The following is a 27,640-nucleotide window of genomic DNA, read 5'->3' on the forward strand; positions in this document are numbered from 1 at the left end:
TTAGAGTCTGCTTCTTTTGAGTTTAAGTTATAAGATTTCTAGCTCCTATATAAGTTCACCAAGGTAGTAGATGCTAGCCAGAATTATATAACAGCTTTTCTGTGTGAAGAATAGAGAGATAATATCTTTTGGAATTGGTCCAAAAAATGGTAAAAACAATGAGCTAATATTTGAAAAAGATAATATTAAAGTCCAGATGATGTTCCTTTCTGGGTCATCATTAATGTTGTTCCCATTTTTTATGTGAACAGTTAACTATGTCCTTTTTAAAAAATGTGTTTTTCTTTTATTTTTGGATCATATCATCAATTCAAAAATAGATCTTTTAATTCTCATTTGGTGTGAATTACTTCATACCAAATATACTATGACACATTATTTGGAAGTCTAAAGAAGAGGAACTTAGGGACACAAACCATCCAAAGTATAATTGTGCAACTTTAAAATTTTGGCTCTTATCTTTCTAAGTTACAGTAACACTGTCAAAAAACACAAGCAAAAGTTTGGCATTAAATTTTTGATAACATATTCCCAGAATTATTCAGTTAGGCAATGTGATTATAGCATTTTTTAAGTAATCAGTAAAGTATGATAGATGTGAGGTGCTTTATTATATGACTTACCCTAAAAAAATGATGGACCTGTCTACATTTTTTGAACTTCCCTGGTGGCACTAATAAAGAATCCGCCTGCCAATGCAAGAGATTTAAGAGACATGGGTTCGATCCCTGGATCGGGAAGATCCCCTGAAGATGAAAATGGCAACCCACTCCAGTATTCTTGCCTGGAGAATCCCATGGACAGAGGAGTCGTGGGCTACAGTCCATAGGGTTGCATAGAACTGTATGTGACTGAAGCAACTTAGGATGTGTATCATTTTCGAATATTTTAATGAGTCTGTAAATGTATTTATGAACCAATAATAATGCAGTTCAAAGTAAAGACATTTTGGTATGTTAGCAACCAAGTGTGATCAAAGGAGCAAAATGAATGAATGTACTTTAGAATAACGTTGACACATAGGAGATGCATAATGAAGATTTTATTTTCTTTGTTTTTAAGATGGGAATTTTTTAAAAAATACAAAATTTAAGTGAGTAGTATATAAACCCCATTACATATGACCCAGCTTTAAAAATTATCAGAATTTTGTCAGTCTTTTAAAATTTAAATACTTTTTTTTTAAATAGGGAGAGACATTTTAAAGCAAACCCCAGACACCATAATTTACTTGCAAATATTTTAGTGTGTGCATGCTGCGTGCCTGCTTAGTCCCTCAGTTATGTCTGACTCTTTGAGACCCCATGGACTGTAACCTGCCATGATCCTCTGTCCATGGGTTTTCCAGGCAAGAATACTGGAATGGGTAGCCCTTCCCTTCTCCAGGGGATCTTCCCAACCCAGGGATCAAACCTGGGTCTCCTGCATTAGCAGGTGGATTCTTCACCATCTGAACCACCAGGGAAACCCCAAATATTTTAGTATATATCTCTAACTGGTAAAGATTTTTTTTACATTACCAGTCTGCCATTATAATACTTAAAAAATTAATTACAATGAATAATCCCTTAATATTATCTAATATCCAACTTACATATTTCTAAATTTAAAAATTTGTCTCGAAAATGTTTTGACTTATTCAGGCAAATTCTGCATATTATATTTGGTTGATATTTCTTCTGTTTTTTCTGTAACAGGCCCTCTTTTGAGGGCAATACAGAAATTGGGTCATTTGTCCTATGGAAAGTTCTGTATTCTGGATTGGGCTGATTAATTCTCTATATTATTTTCACCTCTATTCTCCATTATATCTCTATTCTCCATAGTTTCCATAAAGTAATATTTAGATCTAAAGGCTTGATTGGATTCACATTCAATTTTTAAAGCAGAACCACTTCAAAAATTGTACTGTACTTCCTATTGCATCTCATCAAGATAAACTTAACTTCTGGTTGTTCTACTTTTAGTATTGTTAAGATTGATTTGTGGGTTTGGGGTGGTGCCAGCCTTCACTTAGTTTGGGAAGTGAATAGTTCAATAGTTTGGGATCTATTGATAATCTTTGCATAAATACATTATTTAAGTAGGAATTGTAAAAAGTAAATTCTTCCTTCTATTATTCTTTCTGTGCTTATTAACTGAAATTCAGTTATTAAATAGAACTTTCATTGACTACAGTTAGATCGGTAATACTGGAGTGGGTAGCCTTTCCCTTCTCCAGGAGATCTTCCCAACCCAGGGATCAAACCCAGGTCTCCTGCAAGGCAGGCAGATTCTTTACCAGCTGAGCCACAAGGGAAGCCCAAGAATACTGGAGTGGGTAGCGTATCTCTTCTCCAGTGGATCTTCCCGACTCAGGAATCCAACCAGGGTCTCCTGCATTGAGGCGGATTCTTTACCAGCTGAGCTATCAGGGAAGCCCTTTAGCCATCTTTAGAAGTGACCAATTAAAAATTATAAACTTATCAATTTTTGTGTGTTTAAATCAGTCAATCATGATTTTTATTTATTTTGATTCTGTTAGTCTTTGACAGATTGTTTACTTTTTTACTAAGATGAATAGGTTAATTTTGTACATTTTTGTGACTCAAAATTAGAATGTCATTTCTCCAGGGAGTTCTGGTTTCCTTTACTGGAAAATAATTCTTGATTGTATAAATGAATTATTTACACTCTTATGATGCTTAGCACGGTGTCTGGCATATATAATATATGTTACAGTTATTATTTTCTTTTATATTCTCGTATTGATTAGCTTAAAACTGCATGATCTCTGGGCTTCCCAGTTTGCGCTAGTGGTAAAGAACCCATCTGCCAATGCAGGACACCTAAGAGATGTGGGTTCGATCCCTGGGTAGTAAAGATCCCCTGGAAGAGGAAATGGCAACCCACTCCAGTACTCTTGCCTGGAGAATCCCTTGGACAGAGGAGCCTACAATCTATAGGGTCACAAGGAGTTGGACATAACTGATGCCTGCATCAGCAATATCAGTTTCACTAGGTAACTTGTTAGAAATGTAAATTCTTGGATTCTATCTCAGACCTACTGAATCAGAAATTTTAGGGGTGGGACTCAAAAATCAGTTTTAGCAAGCCCTCAGTGATCCTGTTGTGCACTAAAGTTACAGAACCATTGGTCTAGCGTAGAAGTTCCTAACTCGTGGTGAGAATGGGCCACAGGCATGCTGAATATTTTCTTAGGGTAACTGTAAAGTGCCCTAGCTTCCAGCAACATTATCTATCTTCTAAAGCTCACTTTACTTTATGAAATGTGAGATTTAATGAAACAGGTATAAAATATAATAATATATTTATGAAATAAGCATTGTATTAACTTAGCCTTCTTAGGATATAGAACATAGGAATATATACATATTTCACTTTCATACATTTTCTATCCTAGAACAGCTTGTGACAGCCTTTTTCAGCATATGTTTCATAGGGCACTAGGTCCTCTAGATGCTTTTAATAAAGAGGGTTTCATTGGTCCAGTAAGTTGGAGAAATAATTCATGTCTTCTTTGCTTGACATTACACAAACGAGATTTGCCTATCAAAGTCTGAAAATTCCTGCAGTAAGGAAATCTTTTTAACTTGGCTTTAATTTATTGTTTCCAAAATTTTTGATTAGGAGACCTTTTTACCTAAGCAATATCTGTTAGCCTCTAGGAGAAGACACTGGAAAATGCTGCCTTCTAAGTATATATGTTCAAAAAATTTAAGGATTGTGTGCCTCTTAAAAGTAGGGAGCTTTCTGGATGAATATATATTAGCCCTGCAAATGAATTTGCCCTACTTTTGGAATAGTGGCGAGTCCAGAAGCTATTGAAGGTATTTTCTTTGCTAGAGGTAAACTGCATTCTGAACTGAAGACTAGTGGCGCAGTTGTCTGAAGCTTTGAAATCCTAAAATGTGTTTGTCTCATATAGTCATTATTTTTCAGACCAATGCAACAATAAATTAGATTTTGTCATATAGACGTGTCAACATAATTAAGGGACTATTAGGCAAGAAATGAAGTTTTCAGGGGGTAATTGTAGACCTTACAGAATTTTGCAACTACTCAGACTCCTTCATTTCCAATTTTGGAAGATCTTAAAGTCCTCAAATTGCTTAGCTGAGGCAACTCTATATAATGGTATACTGTAATAAATTGATTTTCAAAAAGGAAATGTAAAACTGGACATTTTTTACTTGCATAATTCCTTTCATAATTTTTTTAAAAAATTTAATTGGCGAATAATTGCTTTAACAATATTTTTAGTTTTCTGCCATACAACAATGTGAATGAGCCTTAAGTATACATATGTCCCTCTCTTTTGAACTCCCTCCCACCCTCCACCCCGTCACCCCATCCCTCTCCACTAGGTTGTTACAGAGCACTGGGTTGAGCTCCCTGTGTTATATAGCAACTTCCCACTTCACATGTTAATGTATATGTTTCAGTGTTACTCTCACAATTCATCCCACCCACTCCTCCATCCTCCTTTTTAAAAGTGAGTGTGTAAAGAAATTTTGTAGAGAGAATTAGTAGGATCTCCCTGGTGACTCAGACAGTAAAGAATCTGCCTGCAGTGCCGGAGACCTGGGTTCAGTCCCTGGGTCGGGAAGCTGTCGTGGAGAAGGGAAAGACAGCCGCTTCAGTATTCTTGCCTGGAGAGTTTCATGGACAAAGGAGCCTGTTAAGCTTCAGTCCATGGGGTCGTAAAGAGTTGGACATGACTGAGAGGACTGAGTGACTAACACACACACAGTATGAAACAGTGTTGCTGAAAATGAGCTTAGCACAGATGATATTGGATGCAGTTAGTCTTTTCAGAATAGAAGAGACAGGAGTCAAGCATCAGGAGTATAGCAGAGATGAGAATGAAGTATTCTACCTGGGTGATAGGATAAGCTTCTTACAGATTGTGCCTATCTGCTATATGTAGTCATTCCATAAAATCAGTATTCTAATAATTTTTAGCATTTTTGCCTGAGGATATTTGAAATGCAGTAGTACTTTTAGGAAGGCAATGGCACCCCACTCCAGTACTCTTGCCTGGAAAATCCCATGGATGGAGGAGCCTGGTAGGTTGCAGTCCATGGGGTCACAAAGAATCAGACACTACTGAGCAACTTCACTTTCACTTTTCACTTTCATGCATTGGAGAAGGAAATGGCAAGCCACTCCAGTGTTCTTGCCTGGAGAATCCCAGGGACGGCGGAGCCTGGTGGGCTGCCGTCTATGACGTCGCATAGAGTCGGACACGACTGAAGCGACTTAGCAGCAGCAGCAGTACTTTTAGGGCAGATTGCAATGATGGGTACTAATTTATCCCATATTATTGAAGCATGAAGAGTTTGAGAGCTACATAGAATGTAAACTACATAGAAGCTAGGAATGCCACTAGTAGATGTGGTCCATAGTAATAATAGGTAGGAAAAAATACCAGTAAGTGGGCAAGTTTTGGCACATGCTTACACTACATATGAGATAAAATCACCTTATATGTCAATGTGAGGCAGTTCAGTAAACAGAATTTAAGGTAAATTTGTATCTATTGCTGATGTGCTCAGTCATGACCGACTCTTTGTGACCCCATGGGCTGTAGCCTGCCAGGGTCCTCTGTCCATGGAACTTTCCAGGCAAGAATACTGGAGTGGGTTGCCGTTTCCTTCTCCATGTATCTTTATTGGGACCTACTAAAACCAAGGAATAATCTTAGCTTGGAAAAAGGCTTGTAAGTTTTGTTCAAATGAGATAAAATATGTGAAAATGCTTTATACTATAAAATGTTAAATTTCCGACCATTATTATAATGTCTATTACATTTGTATCCTGTGTTTTTAATTTCCTGCCTATTATGTTTCTCACATCTTTTCAATATGTGAAAATCTGTCATTGTAAAACACATAACAGAGTTAGTATCACTACATAATTATTACACAAAATATATTCTAACAGCTATAAAAAAATAGCGCTATTCTTTTACATGATAAATTACTTATTGAAAAAGTTAACAAAAACCACAACACTACTGTCTACTGAAATAAGACTTGTTATAAACAACAATTTGAAAAAAATCACAGCAGTGCATTTTGCTTTGAAAAAAGGAATATGAATTTTCTCTAAACTTGGGACATTGTATTCTTATAGAAGAACTATTGGAATGAAGAATAGCAGCATCTTATGATTTATAGCACATTTACAAAGTAAAGGTCAAAATCTATAATAAAAAGTGATGTAAAGAAAATGGAGTTGTTTTTATTTAGTATTGATTCATATTATGTCAGACCTTTTTTCTTTCTTGTTAATAATTATTCCACTCAGTGAATATTTACTTAAAGGAAATGACCAATGCATTCTATTTTATGTTTAGGTTAACATAGGTTAATGGTCATTTATATGAAATGGCTATGTACTTACTCAAGCTGACTTCTAATGGTACTCTAGGGCATGTATCACAATCTCATAAAAATGTGGATAACTTTATCTCTTTCAGGAATTTCAGTCATTTTTTTGTCATGCAAGGACAAAATTTGTTAGTAATCCATAAAAATATGATTCATTAAGTGTGGAAATCTTTGGTAAATTCATTTTCATCACATTTTTATTATTTCTAAGAATTCCAGAACCACCCAACCTAATTTTAGCTTTTGCTTTGTAACAAATGAAAATCTTTCAAGGGCATATGGATCTTATCATACATAATAAAAAGTAAACAGATATTTCCCTTTGGATATGTACATTCCATAGACATCTAATACTTGGTCATATTTCACTGTATAGAACCTATACGGGCTCCCAAGAAGATAGAAAATATTAATACAGTTCTTGGCCTCCTTGAGTAGGGGTGGAAAACTTCCCTTGGTAAAATAAGAAAATTTTTAATTTCATGTAAGAAAATTCATTCCTGCATGAATACAGTGAATAAATATTATATAAATATCAACTATGTGCCCACCTCTTGTTTTAGAAACTGGGAAATCACCAGTGAACAAAAACAGAAATCCTGGTCTTCATGGAGCACATTCTACTTGAGGCAAAAACCAGAAAACAATATAAGTGAAATGTTGGATGGTAACAAGTGCCATGGAGAAAAATAAAATAAGCAACGGGGACATAGGTGGGGTGAGGATATTGCAGTTTCAAGTACGGTACCAGCAAAGCCTTAATAGAGCAGAAGTTTGCTTGAATGGGAGGATGAGGGAGATGAGGGAATTGTTTCTGTTCCAGGCAAAGGAATAATAAAGTGTTTGAGACCCTTACCTGGGAACACGTCCAGCACGTTTGAGGAGCAGCAAGGAAGCAAAGTAGGGCTAAAGAGGAATGGAGGAGACTAAAGGGAGCTGATAAAATAACCCAGAAAAGTGACGATAGTAGCTCACAGTCCTGTGGTAGCAGTGGAGGATGGTGAGAAATCGGGATTGCTGCCAAGGTTATGAAAGAGGGAGGAATCAGTATTTTTGATTTGCTAAATGGGAGGATAGAATTTCCTTTAACTGAGGTAAGAGATTACTGCAGGAGGAGTAGAGTTTGGGAAAAACGATTGGAGCTATATTTTTGTCATATTGGAGATACCTATTTGTCATCTAAGTGGAGAGGTCAAGCAGGCAGTTGAATCGGCATTTTGTGGCATTTAGGGAAGAAGCTTGGCAGGAGAAATAATTATGAGCACGTATGTGCAATGTTGATGAACACTGCTAAGAATTAACAGTTGGAGGAAAAAATCAGTGAAAGAAAGCCTTCGAGAAGCAAGATAAATTCTAAGCTCCTGGACCTTTGATTAGTGGAAAGGAAAGAGAAAAGGATTCTAGTTAGGGAAAATGTCCTAGCATCTTAGAATATCATTTGGAAATAAATTTGAATATTTTTCTATCTTAGTTTTTTCTTTTCTCTTGAAACTTTTATAATGCATCATATAGTGTTATGGAGCAGTAGGTGCACAGGAAATATGTGTTGCTTATAAATGAGAATAATGTTTTTCTTTTTATATATTTTATTTTTGGTTGCGCTGGGTATTTGTTGCTGTGCACAGGCTTTCTCCAGTTGCAGAGAGTGGGAGCTACTCTCCAGTTGCGGTGCACAGGCATCAATCCTTCTCGTTGCGGTAGCGTCTCTTGTGGAGCATGGGCTCTAGGGCATGCAGGCCTCAGTAGTTGCAGCTCATGGGCTCCAGAGTGCAGACCAAGTCTCAGTGGGGCACGGGCGTAGTCGCTCTGCAGCATTGTGAGATCTTCCCGAGCCAGGGATGGAACCAGTGTCCCCTGCACCGCAAGGTGGATTCTTAGCCACCAGAACATTAGGGAAGCCCCAGAATAATACTTTCCAAGTTTATTACATTAACCAGTATGTAATCACTCAATATTTAGGGTTTTAAAAAAATTCTAGATATTTTTATTGTGCTCATAAAATATGCATGACATAAGCTTTACACTTCAACTATTTTTAACTTTACAGCTCAGTGACAACTAGGTACATTCTGAAACTTAGTTATGTGTATAAAAATATCCTCTTTTTTAAAAAATCAACATTGTTTCTCCTGAGAAAAAAGAATTTAAAGCTGTTTGGACTTTACTTCTAAGAGCATTCTGCAAGATAATCCTAAATGATTATCTCTTTTGTTTGAAAGACTGGGAGAAGTCCAAAAAACAAAAATGAAAAGTAGTGTCTTACTTCTAAAACAGATTTCTTGTCTTAAAAACTGAATTTCCATTAAGTGTCATTTGTATTTGTAGTCAGTGATGAATTGTATTTTATTTACCTTCTATTACTGGTACCTCACATAGAAACCAAATGTTCAAATAAAATTGTGCTGTAAATCTGGAGCTTAAAGATTTTCAGAAATGAAATGAGTATGCCCTGCTTCCTAGTTTCTTTGCCTACTTGCTTCTTAGATTCCTCTCAAAGTATGTTCTTTGTTTTTAGTTTGAGTTTTGTAAATGATATTTTGTAATTAATTATGGATTTTATAAATTACATGGAAGTATGTGATATGTCTACATTTTGTGAGTTATAAACCTAGGAAATTGTCTGTTGATTACAGTGTCTTCTTTTTTAGGGAACAAAGAAGGAAGAGACTGAAGGTGAAGTGGAAGTGTCTGGTTTAATTCAGCCTGCAGAAGTGTTTGCTCCCAAAAGCCTGGTGTTGGTATCCAGATTAGATTATCCAGAAATTTTTAGGGTAAAGAACTCATAGTTGTTGTTATTGATTTGTATCATTGTATACATCTATTCTGAGTGAACCATGGTGACAAGTTTTTTTGTACCTAAAATATCTTTAAATTGATTGGGAATTCATCAATAAAATAAAATTGCTGTGAATAGAAGAAATGAATCTCATGTTGGATGAAATAAACACTTGAATAAGTTAGTATAACTATTTAAACTTCTAAGGATGTTTAAAAATCCTTATATTTAAGGATGTTTATTTTAACAATAGGTCCCATCTTTACTGACTCCAAAATTTATGAATCCTAAAGAAATCATTTGATTACTTGTATCAAGTTTAAAATGCATTAGTAATGTAACAACATAGTGTGTTTTTACTGATATTTTTAGGAGTCCAGATGAAAGGAAATAGGATGAGTATTTGTGATTTCAAATAGTTGTGATCATAGCTACCAACATAGCTTTAAAATAGTTTACTTCCAGATATTTTACTTTTTAGATAGAATTTTCAAATATAGAAAAAAATTTACTGTAGTTATAAATACATTTGAAAGGGAAGAGGGCTTATTTTTCTTACTTCAGTTGCTATCTTTAATATTAGTTATGTTGACCATTGTCAAGAAATCACAGATCTTCTTTAGAAAGTATAAACTATACCTTAAAATCTCTCAAGGATTTGAGAAATTAATGCATAATTTCTGGAAAAGTTTTTTGTATAGTTGAGATTATATATATTCTTAGTGTCAAGATTTCAATGACAATTGATAACTCCTAACAGTGTTCTTCCCTGGAGAATCCCAGGGACAGAGAAGCCTGGTGGACTGCCGTCTGTGGGGTCGCACAGTGTTGGATACGACTGAAGCGACTTAGCAGCAGCAGCAGCAACAGATACTAATTTTTTAATTATAAATTTTAATAAACTGGAAGATTCATATGATTCCATTTTCTCCTCCATTTTACCACCTACCTTCTGAGCTTAAATTGTTAATCATATATTCTCTATTTTGCTATTCTTTATAATAATTCACATAAGTTAAATTTTTCTGTAAAATAAATGTTCTGAATTATTGAGAATCACAAAATAAGGTAAAGTTTCTAAATTTTTATCTTGAAAATTGGCGTTTTGCAAAATAAGTTGAGACAAAAAGAGTTTTAAGTCTTACAAATTTGCTGGAGTGGTTATCTGAACACAAACACCTGTTTTACAAATTATGTATTTCTGTTTTTTATAAAATCATCTTAGAAGCTCATTTAGAGCTTCTGGTTCTGGAGGAAAATTTAATAAACTTAATAACATTTGCTGCTTAAAATTTATTCCATGGTCATTGTAGAATATACTACGTTCAAAGAGAAACTTTCCCTGGAGCAGATGTCACAATTTATTTTTAGTGCTTGCTTTTTCCATGAAATAACTACATGCATCTTTTGTTTTCAGGCTTGTCTGGGATTGATCTACACTGTATATGTGGACAGTCTGAATGTCTCCTTGGAAAGTCTCATTGCAAACTTGTGTGCGTGTCTTGTCCCAGCGGCTGGAGGGTCTCAGGTAAACAGAATGAAAAAGAAGATGAAGAGGGCCTGCTTCTCTTCTCCTCTCCTCCAGTTAATTTAATTTATGAAGAAAAGGGAAAAAAAACGAATTCTTTAAATATTTTCTTTTTAAAGTGGGTCTTAGGGGACTTCCCTGGCGGTCCAGTGGTTAAGACTCCGCCCTTCCAATGCAGGGGGGCGAGAGTTCAGTCCTTGGGAGAAAAAAAAAAAAGTCTTAGTTTAGTTAAGCATTGTCCCTGTGGTCTTCCTTTTAGAAACACAAGATTCCATTCTTTTCTTAGGTCATGGGGTTAATTTTAACACAGGGTTCACCTTTCACATAGCATAGTTAGAAGTTATATTCTGTGTAACTTGAAATCTAGCTTACATTTTCTTAGGAATGCACTTTTTAAACTTGAACTTCAAATGTGTTCTTTATACCATGTTTATTCCTCTATATGATTACACCTCATTTTATTAAAATTTTTTTCAGTGATAAAAATTCAGAGATAACATTAAGAAAACTGTCAGTATAATTTTTTGTAACATTGTAACTACCCCTGGATAGATTAATTCATTTCTTCATTTCCTTGGATAAAATCAGTTATATGTGGTCCTTAAAACCATTTTGTATGTTGTGTGTAATGTTTAGTAGAATAGCTTGTACTTAAGCTTTAGAAGAAGAGGGCTTATTTTTCTCATCTCAGTTCTCTACTTTTAATAATAATAATAATTATGATATTGACCATTGTCGAAAATCACAGATCTTTGGAAAGTATAATCTATACCTTAAAGAATTTCGTTATACATAGATTGAGCCCATTAAACTCTTATACTGAAATAAAGCTTTCTCAAAGTGACATGTCTTTCATCTCTGTGTCTTGAAATTTTTATCTTCTTCTCTGAAGTAGAAAAATGAGAACCTCAGCTTGTATGACTAAATGTTCCTAGGTAACTTAAAAAAACTACTTAAGTCCTAAAATTGATTAGTTGACCATTTATTATGCTTATTCTTACGTAATATTGAGGGAAAGAACAGCCCTCTTAAAATTACATTTTTTAAACTCTGATAGATAAAAAAAAAGAGATGTTACTTATGGTAAAATTGACATCTTTTTTCCTTGCCCTTTGCCTTTTTAACTATCTTTCCTAGTGTCTTTTGGTTACTCTTAAGTTTATTTTCCTTCTGCACTCTCCTCCCTTATTCTCCTGTTTGTACTCCAAGAGCAGAATATGAAATGTGAGTTTAGTCACAATTGAACCTAAACTGTAAAGCAGATGAATTATTTTATGAGCCTTTATTATGATGAAATTTTTGTTGACATGATTTTATGTATTTTTTAATTTAAAAAGGATTTTTATTGTGATTATTAGAAGTTTTTAAATTATATGTTTCACATTACTATATTTCTTTTATTTTTCCAGTTTTATTGACATATAACTGGCATATAAATGTTAGCTTTAACATTTTATTATTTTTTAGTTACATGTTACTGTCAGTGATTTGTGTGTTTCATTATTACTAAATTTTCACCTTCCAACTATTGAATTTGCTTGTATCATATTCATTTGGGCACAAAGTAACTTGAATGTTTTGAGCTGCCTGCCTTATTGCCCTTCACAATTGGGTCTTATATGACCATCATCTGCTCTAAATTTGAACTTCAAAGGGATTTTTTTTATCTTGAGAAAATGTGTGAAAAGAAATCATTTGTTGTGTGTTTGTGTTTTCCTCCCATTCTGCAGAAGCTGTTTTCCTTGGGTGCAGGAGACAGACAGCTGATCCAGACTCCCTTGCATGATAGTCTTCCTGTCACAGGCACTAGTGTGGCTCTCCTGTTCCAGCAGCTGGGTATGTCTTGTTCTCCATTTTTCAGTGTTCTTCTAAAAGCTTCTGAAAAGATTAATTTTTAAGCCCGTATCACCTGACATGAACCAGGACAATAAAAAAGTAAACCATTAAATAACTTATATAAAATATTTAATTATATGGGTTCTAATCTCAACTAGTATTCATTGTTTTTAACCCAGGCTCCTTTTGCTCTAGTCATTTAGGCTTTTGGAAAGTAAACATACTTTCTCTGTGCTGTAAAAGATGAATAGGTGGTATGTTTTGTTTTTCCTTAGAAGATAAAACGAAAAGAATTCCTTCCTTTTCATTTCACCACCTGTAACAGGACTTCATCTCTAATTTTCTAGCAATGTCTCAGGTGAAGAATTATAGGGAAGACACGAGAAAGTGCCCTCTGTACATTGGACAGCTCATACTTCATTAAAGGAGTAATGTAACTTAGAGCATGTTTCAGATCAGCGCTGCCAGGGATTGTCACTTACTTTATCTCTTACTTGTCTTATATATGTACCTATGTAAGAGTTTCTCACTCCCTTAGATTATGTCTTTCACATTGTTCTCCATCTGTGTCTTTTTATAGTTGAGTTGAAACCGTCCCTTTCCTGGGGGCTCATCTCTACTTCTCCATGGAATTCTTAATTCATTACATAAAAATTCTACCTTTTTATTTCCCCCCATCTCATGTTGAATTTTACTCCCTGCTCAACTCTGAAACACATCACTTCTTTTCCTTTAATGGCCCCGTCCTTATTCTTCTTTGTGACGTCAATCAGTGAAATTTAGAGAGCCTCAGAAGAGTTTAATGGGCTTCCCTCGTAGCTCAATTGGTAAGGAATCAGCCTGCAATGTAGGAGACCTTGGTTCGATTCCTGGGTCAGGAAGATCCTCCTGAGAAGGAAATGGCAACCCACCCCAGTATTCTTGACTGTAGAATCCCATGGACAGAGAAGCCTTGCAGGCTACAGTCCATGAGGTCTCCAGAGTTGGACACAACTCAGTGACTAAATAACCACACATAGAGTTTCTAGTATCCTAATAAAGATGAATGATGGCATCAATCCCAAAGTAGTAGTTCTCTACTATATTTGCCTCCCCATAGGAGTTTAAACTGTTAAAAATTATGTATTCCTTTTCTTCCTCCCTGAAAGCTTCTGCTCATTGAATCATCTTCACCAAGTTCAAATTAATTTAATTAAAACTGTTTTGTTTAATGTGTGAAATAGGCACTGATTCCTTGGTGGCACTTATTTCTGTAAAGAATATCTTGTTGATTAAAACCTTCCTCCACAAAGTTTTGGATGTAATTTTAGGGGTTCATGAACTCCCTACAGCCTGTGCGTGGTCCCTACTAATCACTGACTTAATTGATTTTAGCTAAGCACTATTCACATGATCTTTTTCATTTAGGAGGGCTTGTGTGCCTGTACCTGGGTCGGCAGTGGTCTGCCATAGGAACAGGAGCTCTGGGTGCAGCAGACTTGGATATGGCATGAGCCCTCTTGGAGGAGGTTACCATTAACCACACCGTAGAGCTGCCAGAACTTGCACTGGACTGGGAAATAGGCTCTTGGAAGGCACAACAGAACCTTGTGCACCAGGACCCAGGAGAAAGGAGCAGTGACCCCACAAGAGACTGTCCCGGACTTGCATGTGGGTGTCCAGGAGTCTCCGGCAGAGCCGTGGGTCGGCAGTGGCCTGCTGCGGGGTTGGGGGCACTGAGTGTAGCAGTGCATGCATGGGATCTTTGGAGGGAGGTCACCATTATCTTCATTACCTCCACCGTAGTTAGGCCCCAGGTAAACAGCAGGGAGGGAACACAGCTCCACCTATCAACAAAAAATTGGATTAAAGATTTACTGAGCATGGCCCCACCCATCAGAACAAGACCCAGTTTGCCTCAGTCAGGCTATCCCATCAAGAAGCTTCCATAAGCTTCTTAACCTTCTCCATCAGAGGGTAGACACCCTGAAAACCCCAGTCACAGAAAACTAACCAATCTAATCACATGGACCACAGCCGTGTCTAACTCAATGAAACTATAAGCCATGCCATGTAGGGCCACCCAGGACAGATGGGTCATGGTGGAGAGTTCTGACAACAGGGGTCCACTGGAGAAGGGAATGGCAAGCAACTTCAGTATTCTTGCCTTGAGAACCCCATGAACAGTATGAAAAGGCAAAAAGATAAGGCACTGAAAGATGAACTCCCCAGGTCGGTAGGTGCCTATTATGCTACTGGAGATCAGTGGAGAAACAACTCCAGAAAGAATGAAGAGATGGAGCCAAAGCAAAAACAGTACCCAGCTGTGGATGTGACTGGTGACGGAAGCAAGGTCCGATGCTATAAAGAGCAATATTGCATAGGAACCTGGAATGTTAGGTCCATGAATCAAGGCAAATTAGAAGTGATCAAACAGGAGATGGCAAAAGTGAACATTGACATTTTAGGAATTAGCGAACTAAAATGGACTGAAATGGATGAATTTAACTCAGATGACCATTATACCTACTACTGTGGGCAAGAATACCTTAGAAGAAATGGAGTAGCCATCATAGTCAACAAAAGAGTCCGGAATGCAGTACTTGGGTGCAATTTCAAAAACGACAGAATGAGGTCTGTTCATTTCCAAAGCAAACCATTCAATATCACGGTAATCCAAGTCTATGCCCTGACCAGCAATGCTGAAGATGTTGAACGTTTCTATGAAGACCTACAAGACCTACTAGAACAAACACCCAAAAAAGATGTCCTTTTCATTATAGGCGACTGGAATGCAAAAGTAGGAAGTCAAGAAACACCTGGAGTAACAGGCAAATTTGGCCTTGGAGTACAGAATGAAGCAAGGCAAAGGCTGATAGAGTTTTGCAAAGAGAACGCACTGGTCATAGCAAACACCCTCTTGCAACAACAGAACAGAAGACTCTACACATGGACATCACCAGGTGGTCAACACCGAAATCAGATTGATTATATTCCTGTAGCCAAAGATGGAAAAGCTCTATACAGCAGCAAAAACAAGACCAAGAGCTGACCGTGGCTCAGATCATAAACTCTTTATTGCCAAATTCAGACTTAAATTGAAGAAAGTAGGGAAAACCAGTAGACCGTTCAGGTATGACCTAAATCAAATCCCTAACAATTATACAGTGGAAGTGAGTAATAGATTTAAGGGACTAGATCTGATAGATAGAGTGCCTGATGAACTATGGACGGAGGTTCATGACATTGCACAGGAGACAGGGAACAAGACTATCCCCAAGAAAAAGAAATGCAAAAAAGCAAAATGGCTGCCTGAGGAGGCCTTACAAATAGCTGTAAAAGAAGCAAAAAGCAAAGCAGAAAAGGAAAGATATACCCATTTGAATGCAAAGTTCCAAAGAATAGCAAAGAAAGATAAGAAAGACTTCCTCCATGATCAGTGCAAAGAAATAGAGGAAAACAATAGAATGGGAAAGACTAGAGATCTCTTCAAGCAAATTAGAGATACCAAGGGAACATTTCATGCAAAGATGGGCTCAATAAAGGACAGAAATGCTATGGACCTAACAGAAGCAGAAGATACTAAGAAGAGGTGGCAAGAATACACAGAAGAACTGTACACACAAGAAGATCTTCATGACACAGATAATCACGATGGTGTGATCACTCACCTAGAGCCAGACATCCTGGAATGTGAAGTCAAGTGGGCCTTAGGAAGTATCACTACGAACAAAGCTAGTGGAGGTGATGGAATTCCAGTGAGCTATTTAAAATCCTAAAAGATGATGCTGTGAAAGTGCTGCACTCCACATGCCAGCAAATTTGGAAAACTCAGCAGTGGCCACAGGACTGGGAAAGGTCAGTTTTCATTCTAATCCCTAAGAAAGGCAATGCCAAAGGATGCTCAAACTACTGCACAATTGCACTCATCTCACACGCTAATAAAGTAAAGCTCAAAATTCTCCAAGCCAGGATTCAACAGTACATGAACTGTGAACTTCCAGATATTCAAGCTGGTTTTAGAAAAGGCAGAGGAACCAGAGATCAAATTGCCAACATCTGCTGGATCATCGAAAAAACAAGAGAGTTCCAGAAAAATATCTATTTCTGATTTATTGACTATGCCAAAGCCTCTGACTGTGTGGATCACAATAAACTGTGGAAAATTCTGAAAGAGATGGGCATACCAGACCACCTGACCTGCCTCTTGAGAAACCTGTATGCAGGTCAGGAAGCAAGAGTTAGAACTGGACATGGATCAACAGACTGGTTCCAAATAGGAAAAGGAGTCCATCAAGGCTATATATTGTCACCCTGCTTATTTAACTTATATGCAGAGTACATCATGAGAAATGCTGGGCTGGATGAAGCACAAGCTGGAATCAAGATTGTCGGGAGAAATATCAATAACCTCAGATATGCAGATGACACCACCCTTATGGCAGAAAGTGAAGAACTAAAGAGCCTCTTGATGAAAGTGAAAGAGTAGGGTGAAAAAGTGGACTTAAAAGCTCAACATTCAGAAAACAAAGATCATGGCATCTGGTCCCATCACTTCATGGCAAATAGATGGGGAAACAGTGACAGACTTTATTTTGGGGGGCTCCAAAATCACTGCAGATGGTGACTGCAGCCATGAAATTAAAAGACGCTTGCTCCTTGGAAGAAAAGCTATGACCAACCTAGACAGCATATTAAAAAGCAGAGACATTACTTTGCCAACAAACGTCCATCTAGTCAAAGCTATAGTTTTTCCAGTAGTCATGTATGGATGTGAGAGTTGGACTATAAAGAAAGCTGAGCACTGAAGAATTGATGCTTTTGAACTGTGGTGTTGGAGAAGATTCTTGAGAGTCCCTTGGACTGCAAGGAGATCCACCCAGTCCATCCTAAAGGAAATCAGTCCTGAATGTTCATTGGAAGGACTGATGTTGAAGCTGCAACTCCAATACTTTGGCCGCCTAATGCGAAGAGCTGACTCATTTGAAAAGACCCTGAAGCTGGGAAAGATTGAAGTGGGAGAAGGGGACAACAGAGAATGAGACGGTTGGATGGTATCACCGACTCGATGGGCATGAGTTTGAGTCAGCTCCGGGAGTTGGTGATGGACAGGGAAGCCTGGCATGCTGTAGTCCGTGGGGTCATAAAGAGTCAGACACAACTGGGCGATGGAACTAAACTGAACTGAACTAACCTTGCCAAACACTGCCTGTATTTTGCCCAAGAGATTAAGTCTGATTCTGATCCCAGTAAATATAGAAGATGGGGAACACATTGGATCCAGAGACTGCAGTTGTCAAAATCCAGGCTCTAGGAAACTGTTGGTCAAATGTCACAAATTCTTAAACAAATAAATTATATGGAGGAGGAACCTCCAGATTAAAAATGTTTTGAGGGTCTTCCCTGGCAGTCCAGTGGTTAAGACTGCATACTTCCTCTGCAGGGAATGAAGATTCTATCCCTGGTCAAGGGAACCAAAATCCAGCATGCCACATGGCTTGGGCAAAAAATAAGTAAGAGATTTAAACAGATTCCATTTTTAACAGAATGAAATTATACTGTAGTGTCTAGGGATGCACTTTTTGGTGATAAAAAAAATGTCTGTAGGAAAAATCAGGAAAATGCTTAATAGAAGAAAGGCAGCATATTGATTACTTATGGCAGTGGAGAGGTTGTCATGATTAGAGGCACATGCAAGGCGCCTCGAGGGCTGCTGGCAAAGTCCTCCCTTGACCTTGGTAGTGTTTGTAAGATAGTTCATTGAACTATACTTTTGATTTGTATTCTTTTCTGTATTTGTGCTTTATCTTAGTAATATTTTAAAAACTTGTGCAACTATTTAACTCTTCATATGTACACCTTTTTTTTTTTTTTTTAATAAAAGTTCAGTGCTTAAACAAAGTAAGAGATTTTATCCCCAGGTAACAAAAAGGCAGCAGAGGACTGATATGTTAATTCCCAAATGTCTTCAGGAAGACATGTTTTTCCCTTATTTATTAATAGGGCGTTTTCACTTTCTTGACTGGGGAGCTTCAAGAACTGCCTTGTCTTCTTATCCTGTGCATCCTCTATATCTGGCATAGTGCCTTGGGCACAGAAGGCATCCGTGTTTACTGAATAAATTACTGCACCAGCCATGAAGGCGGCAGTCATATCTCCTAGGAGAGTTCTGTATATGGATGAAGTCCACAGAACAGATGATGATCAGCCATTTGAATATCAGATTTCATTATTTTACTCTCTAGTATTTTGAGCTTAATTATCTTTTGCTTACATATTCAAAATTTACTTTTTCAGCATCTTTCTTTTAGCTTATTCTTTATAAGGAAAAGATAAGAAAGGAAAGGAGAAAGAAAGATGCCTCTCAAACAGCATTGTATGCAGTTGTAGTTGCCAAAGCATGTGGTACTGATAATTCTGTCTGCAGTCATGTTTTTATCACTGGTCATTTTGGTTAGAGTGTTGTTGAAGGCCAATATTAGACCATTATCACAGTTCACTACCTGTGTTGGGCATGCGGTAGTGGTGGTAGATTTTACAAAGCACAGACAGGAAGCAGATAAAACTCTAAGATACTTTTGTAGCCTTGACTAGTTTTCCTGTGAAAGGCCTAAATGTAATGATAGCATTTCCTTGGTTCTTCTTTCCAAGGGTTGTTATGATAATGAATTTGTTTTTCAATTTCAGAGCAGTGTTTGCCTGAAGTAGTTATGTGGACTTTTGCCATTACCCACCTCATTCCTTAAAATTTTCTGTTAACCAGCTTCATCTCCAACTTAACATCTATTTTATTTATTTGTATCTTTTTGTAGTCTATGTGAATTGCTTTTTATTTACCTAAGATTTGTGTTTTGTGTAGAAAATTGTAATTTTTCATGTTAATAAGATTGTATTCACAGGAACTGTTTTTTTTGTTTTTGTTTTTTTTTTTAGGAACTGGTTTTTATAGCCCCTCTGTTTTTTTTAATCCATAGCTCAGCTATCCCTCCTTTCTCCAGATAATTTTGTGAAATTCTCTTGACATCTTTTGAGATATATGTTCACCTATAATTTGGTTTCTAACTATAAACACACTCATTTTAGAATAACTGTTCCCCACTGTATAGTACACTATTTATTAGACCTTCTTAAAGTCACAGGCTAAAGTTTTTTTGGGGCTTAAGTTACTGTCACTCTGTTTCCATAGTAAAACAGCATGAATCATGTAACATCTGTGTTTATTGAGATATTCTTGAGGTATAACATGTATAAGTTTAAGGTTTACAGTGTGATGCTGTGATGCTTATATGTATTGAAAAATGATTACTGTAATAAGATTAGTTACCACCTTCATCCCCTCACGTAACTATCATTTGTGTGCTGATAACATTTAACATCTACTCTCTTCATAGTTTTAAAATCTGTAATACAATATTGTTAATTATAGGACCCTGCTATACATTTATTCATCTTATACCTGAAATTCATATATTTTGACCAGTATCTTCCCACTTCCCATACCCTTTGCGTACATGCATGCTCAGTTACTCAGTTGTGTCTGACTCTTTGCTACCTTTATGGACTGTATTCTGCTAGGCTCTTCTGTCCATGGGATTTTCCTTGCAAGAATACTGAAGTGAGTTGCCATTTCCTACTCCAGGGTATCTTCCCAAACCAGGGATTAAACCCACATCTCTTGGGTCTGGTTGCATTAGCAGGCGGATTCTTTACCACTGAGCCACCTGGGAAAGCCCTCGCACACTGCCTAGCCCCTTGCAACCACCATAATGTCTGTTTCTGAATTCAGCTTTTTCAGTCTATGAAAATGAGGATATAGAGTATTAGTCTTTTGCTGACATTTCATTTAGCATAGTGCCTTCAGGATCTATCCATGTTGTCATGAAAGACAGTGTTTCCTTCCTTTCTATAATTGAATAATACTCCAGTGTATTACATATGTGTTTTTCCCACTCATCTGTTGATAGACACATAGGTTGTTTCCATGTCATGGCTATTGTAAATAGTACTACAGTGAACACATGAGTACCTCTTACAGATAGTGAGTTTATTTCCTTTGAATATGTACCCAGAAGTGGAATCACTGTATCATATGGTAGTTCTATTTTTTTATTTTTTGAGAGCCTTCATACCGTTTTCCGTAGCAGCTGGACCAATTTACATTTCCACCAACAGTGTGCAAGAGAGATCTCTTTTGTCTTTTGATAGTAGTCATTCTAACTGTTGTGAGATGAGTGGCATTTCCTTGATGATTAGCGAAGTTGAGTATCTTTTCATGTGCCTGTTGGCATTTATATGTCTTCTTTGGAAAAATGTCTGTTTTTTTTTAAGTCCTTTGCCCATTTTGTAATCTTTTTTTTTCCTTTTTGCTATTGAGTTATATGAGTTGCTGTTATATTTTAGATATTAATATCTTAGCAAATAGATGATTTGCATGTAATTTCTCCTGTTTATAGATTGCCTTTTCATTTTACTGATTGTTTCTCCTGCTGTTCAGAAACTTTTTAGTTGGGTGTAGTCCCAATTGTTTACTTCTGTATTTGCTGCTTGAATTTTGGGTATCACATCTAAAAAATCATTGCCAAGACCAGCATCAGGGAGCTTTTTCTCTGTTTTCTTTAGTAGTTTTATAGTTTTGTTTCTTTTATTTATATATTTAATCTGTTTCATGTTATTTTTTGTGAGTGGTGTGAGATAGGGGTCCAATTTCATTATTTTGCACATGAATTTTCAATTTTAGTTAAAGAGACTATCCTTTCTTCATTGAATATTTTTGGGTCTTTGTCACATATTAGTTCACTGTATATGTATGAGTTTCTTTCTACACTCTGAATTCTATTCCATTGATTTATGTGTCTGTTTTTATAGCAGTACTATACTTTTTTAAAAGTATTATTGTAGCCTTGTAATATAGTTTAAAATCAGGAATTGTGAAACCTCCAACTGTGTCGTGTCTCAGAATTCCTTTGGCTATTCAGGGACTTCTATGGTTTCATATGAATTTTAGGATTGATTTTTTTCTATGTCTATGAAAATATAATTATCAGTTCAGTTCAGTCACTCAGTAGTGTCTGACTTTTTGCTACCCCATGGACCGGAGCACACCAGGCCTCTCTGTTCATCACCAACGCCTGGAGGTTATCCAAACTCATGTGCATTGAGTCGGTGATACCGTCCAACCATCTCATCCTCTGCTGTCCCCTTCTCCTCCTGTCTTCAGTCTTTTCCAGTATCAGGGTCTTTTCAATAATTTTGATTAAATTGAATTTATAGGTGGTTTGATGTAGTATGGATATTTTAAGTGTTAATTCTTCTGAATTATGAACATGGGTATATTTCCATTCATTTGTATCTTCCTCAGTTTCTTTCATCAAACTCTCATCAGTTTCAACATACAGATCTTTGCTTCCTTGGTTAAATTTATTCCTAAGTATTTTATTCATTTTGTTGCTACTATAAATGAGATTATTTCGTTTCTTTTTCAAATAGTTTGTTGTTAGTGTGTAGAAATGATTTTTCTATGTTGATTTTATATCCTGCAACTTTGCTGAATTTGTTTATTAGTGCTAACAGCTCTCTGATGGAGTCTTTAGGATTTTCTGTATATATATAAGGTCATATAATCTTCAAACAGAAACTATTACTTCTTCCATTCTGATTTGATGCTTTCTATTTCATTTTCTTGCCTAATTGCCCTGGGTAGGATTCCCAGTACTGTGTTGAAAAGGAGTGGGCACCCTTGTCCTACTTCTGATCTTAGGGGGAAAGCTTTCATGCTTTCACTGTTAAATAAGATGTTAGCTGTGGACTTCTCATATCGGCATTTTTTATGTTGGGGTATGTTTTTTTCCATGCTCAATTTTCTGAGAGTTTTTATCATGAAAGAATTTTGAGTCAGATGTTTTTCTGCATGTATTGAGATAATCATAGGATTTTTTAATAGTTAATTCTATTAATGTGGTATATCACATTGATTTGTTGGTATATGTTGAAATATCCTTGCATCCTGCAATTAAATTCCTCTTGATCATTGTGTATGGTCCTTTTAATGTGGTATTGAATTCATTTTCCTGCTATTCTGTTTAGAATTTTCATATATTATGTTAATCAGTAAGATTGGCCTGCAATTTTCTTTCCTATTCAGTCCTTACCTGGCTTTGTTATTCTGGTAATTCTGGCCTTAGGGATTGTTCCTTCCTTTTCAGTTTTTTGAAGGAGTTTGAGAAGAATTGGTATTCATTCTTCTTTAAATGTTTGGTGGGATTCACCAGTGAAACCATCTGGTCCAGGACTTTTCTCTGTTGGGAAATTTTGGTTATAGTTTGAATCTCCTTACTCATTACTGGTCTGATCAAAATTTCTATTTTCCTCATGATCCTATCCTAGTGTAAACTTTCTTATATGCATACTTTCTTTTTGCTTACCCATATTTAGCCAGTTTTTCATGGGCTATTATTGAGTCAATATTTCTGTGTATTATCTCTAATACTAAGTAGAGATTTTTTTTAATTATTAAAATTGCTAGAGTTTTTTCTTCAGTTTATCTTACAAACATTATTTTTCCTTTTTATATAAACATCCTTAAAATGTTGATTGTAACCATACTTGCTATTCAAAAAGTTATTTCTGCTCTTAAATGTTTTAATGGAAAACTTCTGGGATTCTCTCTTTTGCCTTCCTCTGGAAAAGCTTCTGATTGTAATGCTATATAATTATTCTTAAAGTGATATTAACTTTTATAAGCATATCAAAAGTAATTTATGTTCCTGAAAAGAAAGAAGAAAGATTATTAGAGGAAAGAATGAAGGCTTAAGTTGTGGAAAATTCTTCTCTTTAAAGGTAACAGCTTTAGAAGAATATGTTGATTGGTAAATTTATGAACGACATGATTAATGCATCAGTTGTGGAATGATTTTTGTCCTTTTTCCTTAAATGATCAAAATATAGAGTCTTGGATCACATTACTGTTTTCATTTAGTTTTCCTAGATCATTCATATAACACTAGTACTTGATTTAGTCTTATTCTCAATTACAATTGAAAAAAATGAAGTAGCCATTTTCTTTCTTATTGTATGTAGTTGAACATGTAGTTGGAGAATTTGTGGACACAAAAGTTTAGATCATTACTGTAAATGGAATATTGTGCTCTAGGTAGAAAAGGAAGAAATAGGAAATTTAGTGTTTTACTGTAACTATATGTATGATTAATCATTTTGAGATAGTTTGATTGTCAGCTATTTGTCTTGAGGTTTTGAAACAAATTAAATCTCCTCACTAGTCTGTCTGGAGCACTTTTCTGAAGATGCTTCTTACCATGTCTACTTTATTCCGTAGTCCTAAGAATTTCTAGGGAAGACTGTTTCAATTTTAAGTTTTTATAATAATTAGTAGAAAGAACAAAATTTCTATGATGCCTATCTACAGGAGTATAATTTTTTTGGTCAAATACTTACAGAACCATTACCATATGTCAAGTCTTGTGCTAGTCACTAGGGATGTAAAGATAAAACTGTCGCATGCTCTTATCCCAGATAATACTTTTATATGTTTTAAAAATTATAGTACAGTGTAATTAGTGCAATAATAGAGATACTAAGAGCTAACTTTTACTAGCTAGAAAAGTGGAAGGACATTCCAGGCAGAGAGAAAGACATAAGCAATGATATAGACCCATGATAGGCATTCATGAAATAATAAGATATTTGATGAAGCTTGAGCATTCAGAAGTGGTCACAATGTTATCAGAAAACTGATTGCTTTCTTTTAAAAATTAAACATTTAATATTTATGCTAGGTTTATAAAGGAAACTATTTTCAAAATACCAAATACTGACAGTCATGACCAATGGGTTGTTGATTAATGTACTCTGCTTGCTAGAATCATACATAAATAAAGTATTTAATATCTGCTTGCTACATGATATCATTTGAGGACAGTTCAGAAGAATCCTAATTCAAAGGATTTTCCATTTTCCTTTTATTGTGTTTAAATACTAACACTAAATGGTTAAATGCTACCACTAAATGGGCTTCCCTGGTAGCTCAGCAGTAAAGACTCTGCCTGCCGGTGCAGGAGACTGAGTTCAACCCCTCAGTCAGGAAGATTCCCTGGAGAAGGAAATGGCACCCATTCCAGTATTCCTGCCTGGGAAATCCAATGGACAGAGGAGCCTGGTGGGCTATAGTCCACAGGGTCACAAAGAGTCCACTATAGGACCCTACAGTCCACAGGGTCACAAAGAGTCAGGAACAAGTGAAGCGACCTGGCATGCATGCAAAGTGTATTTAATTCATGTCACATTCAAGGGGATAAAAATGTTCATAACCACTGAAATACACCCATGTATAGTTGCCCAGTTGAGTTACATTTAGTTTAGTTATTTATTACATTGTTTATTTAGTTATTTTTTTACTTAGAAGATTTCCATTTATAACATATTTGGAAATAATGCACTGAATTTGTAACAAATATGAAACATTGCCTCTCAATGGTAGTTACAGAACTAAACTGTAAAGTATTAGATAATCTGAGAGGGTAGGGATTTTATTTTTCTTCATGATTATATTCCTAGTATTTGGAGCATAGTGGTGTTGGTTATTGTTCAGTTGCTCAGTCATGTCCAACTCTGTCCCTATGGACTGCAGCATGCCAGGCTTCCCTGTACGTCACCAACTCCTGGAGCTTGCTCAGACTCATGTCCATTGAAGTGGTGATGCCATCCAGCCATCTCATCATCTGCCGTCAACTTCTCCTCCTGCCTTCAATCTTTCCCAGCATCAGGGTCTTTTCCAGTGAGTCAGTTCTTGACATCAGGTAGCCAAAGTATTGGAACTTCAGCTTCAACATCAGTCCTTCCAGTGAATATTCAGAGTTGGTTTCCGTTAGGATTGACTGGTTTGATCTCCTTACAGTCCAAGGGACTCTAACAGAGTCTTCTCCAGCACCACAGTTCCAAAGCATCGGTTCTTCAGTGCTCAGCCTTCTTTATGGTCCAACTCTCACATCCATACGTGACTACTAGAAAAACCATAGCTTTGACTAGATGGACCTTTGTTGGCAAAGTGATATCTCTGCTTTTTAATACGCTGTCTAGGTTTGTCATGGTTTTTATTCCAAGGAGCAAGCGTGTTTTAATTTCATGGTTGCAGTTACCATCTGCAGTGATTTTGGAGCCCAAGAACATAAAGTCTATCACTGATTCCACTGCTTCCCCATCTATATGCCATGAAGTGATGGGACCAGATGCAGTGATCTTAATTCTTGGAATGTTGAATTTTAAGCCAGCTTTTTCACTCTACTCTTTCACTTTCATCAAGAGGCTCTTTAATTCCTCTTTGCCTTTTGCCATTTGGGTAGTGTCATCTGCATATCTGAGGTTGTTGGTATTTCTCCTGGGAATCTTGATTCCAGCTTGTGCTTCATCCAGCCCAGCATTTTGCATGATGTACCCTGCATATAAGTTAAATAAGCAGGATGACAATATACAGCCTTGATGTACTCCTTTCCCAATTTGGAACCAGTCCATTGTTCCACATCCAGTTCTAACTGTTGCTTCTTGACCTGCATACAGGTTTCTCAGGAGGCAGGTATGGTGGTCTGAAATTCCTACCTTTTTCAGAATTTTCCACAGTTTGTTGTGATCCACACAGTCACAACAGTGTAGTCAACGAAGCAAAAGTAGATGTTTTCCTGGAATTCCTGGATATTTTTCTGGAATGCTTTTTCTGTGATTCAACAGATGTTGGCAATTTGATCTCTGGTTCCTCTGCCTTTACTAAGTCCAGTTTGTACATCTGGAAGTTCTCGGTTCACATACTGGTGAAGCCTGTCTTGAAGGATTTTGAGCATTACCAGCATTACTCATGTGAAATGAGTGAAGTTGTGTGATAGTTTGAATATTCTTTGGCATTGCCTTTCTTTGGGATTGGAATGAAAACTGACTTTTTTCAATCCCATGGCCACTGCTGAGTTTTCCAAGTTTTCTGGCATAGTGAATGCAGCACTTTAACAGCATCATCTTTTAGCATTTGAAATAGCTCAGCTGGCATTCCATCACCTCCACTAGCTTCATTTGTTGTAATGCTTGCTAAGACCCTCTTGTCTTCACATTCCAGGATGTCTGGCTCTAGATGAGTGACTACACCATCATGGTTATCCAGGTCATTAAGACATTTTTTGTACAGTTCCTTTGTGTATTCTTGCCACCTCTTCTTAATATCTTCTTCTGTTAGGTCCATGCCATTTCTTTCCTTTATTGTGCCCATCTTTGCATAAAATGTTCCCTTGGTATCTCTAATATTCTTGAGGAGATCTGTAGTATTTCCCATTCTTTGTTTTCCTCTATTTCTTTGCATTGTTCACTTAAGAAGGCTTTCTTATCTATCCTTGCTGTTCTTTTAAACTCTGCATCAAGTCTTTCCTTTTCTCCTTTGCTCTTCCCTTCTCTTCTTTTTCTCAGCTATTTGTAAGACCTCCTCAGACAACCATTTTGCCTTGTTACATTTCTTTTTCTTCTAGGCTTTCAACAAATATTCATCAATGAATGAGAAATACCGTTTTTCATGACTTTTGTTAAGCCATGACTATTCTAACATTTTCTCCATTGTGGAGTGACAGAATCATAGTAAATTCTTTAAGGCTTTTGGAAATATAACCTGCCAAGAAAACCAGGACCTTCAATTCCTCAATTTGCCCATTTGAAAGCTGAGACATAGTGTTCTATTTGTATAGCATATCTTTATTATTCAGAGAAGGGGAGGTTTCTGGAGAGAAGTTTGTGGTGTTTTTTCAAAGCAAGAAACAAATACCTTCATTAATGTTTGGTGTTATGAATTTTAGATCTTTAACCCTCAAGGAAAAGTTAAGATCAGGAAGTAATTTTTCAGAATGTTTTACTGTTTGGATAGTCAACAGGATGTGTATGTATCATTGTAGTCAAATCAGTAGAAATTATCACTGGAATGTTTGTTTTTCATACTGTTTTTCTCTCCTGTTATTGTGTAGCTTTGGATAGACATTGGCTACCAAAGACTAGGAAACATTCAAGGTTATTTAGAAAACTGATTATGACTAGCAGTTCAAGGAAAATGAAGCCAGCAACAAGTGGTGCTGGTTAGGAATAAAAATA

The 27,640-nt window shown here is 36.4% G+C and overlaps 1 protein-coding gene across 3 annotated transcripts in view; it reads left to right on the plus strand.

Moving 5' to 3' along the window:
• SBF2 (SET binding factor 2) overlaps positions 1 to 27,640 on the plus strand; it is a 494,424-nt gene that overhangs the window by 228,762 nt on the left and 238,022 nt on the right. For all 3 annotated transcript variants that reach the window (XM_043903289.1, XM_043903298.1, XM_043903284.1), the window contains 3 exons: positions 9,044 to 9,166; positions 10,589 to 10,699; positions 12,430 to 12,535. In XM_043903289.1, coding sequence (XP_043759224.1) covers positions 9,044 to 9,166; positions 10,589 to 10,699; positions 12,430 to 12,535 — 340 coding nt within the window. The remainder of the gene's footprint in view (positions 1 to 9,043; positions 9,167 to 10,588; positions 10,700 to 12,429; positions 12,536 to 27,640) is intronic.

Source organism: Cervus elaphus, chromosome 1 (assembly GCF_910594005.1).
Source record: "Cervus elaphus chromosome 1, mCerEla1.1, whole genome shotgun sequence".
In the NCBI taxonomy this organism is placed as follows: domain Eukaryota; kingdom Metazoa; phylum Chordata; class Mammalia; order Artiodactyla; family Cervidae; genus Cervus; species Cervus elaphus.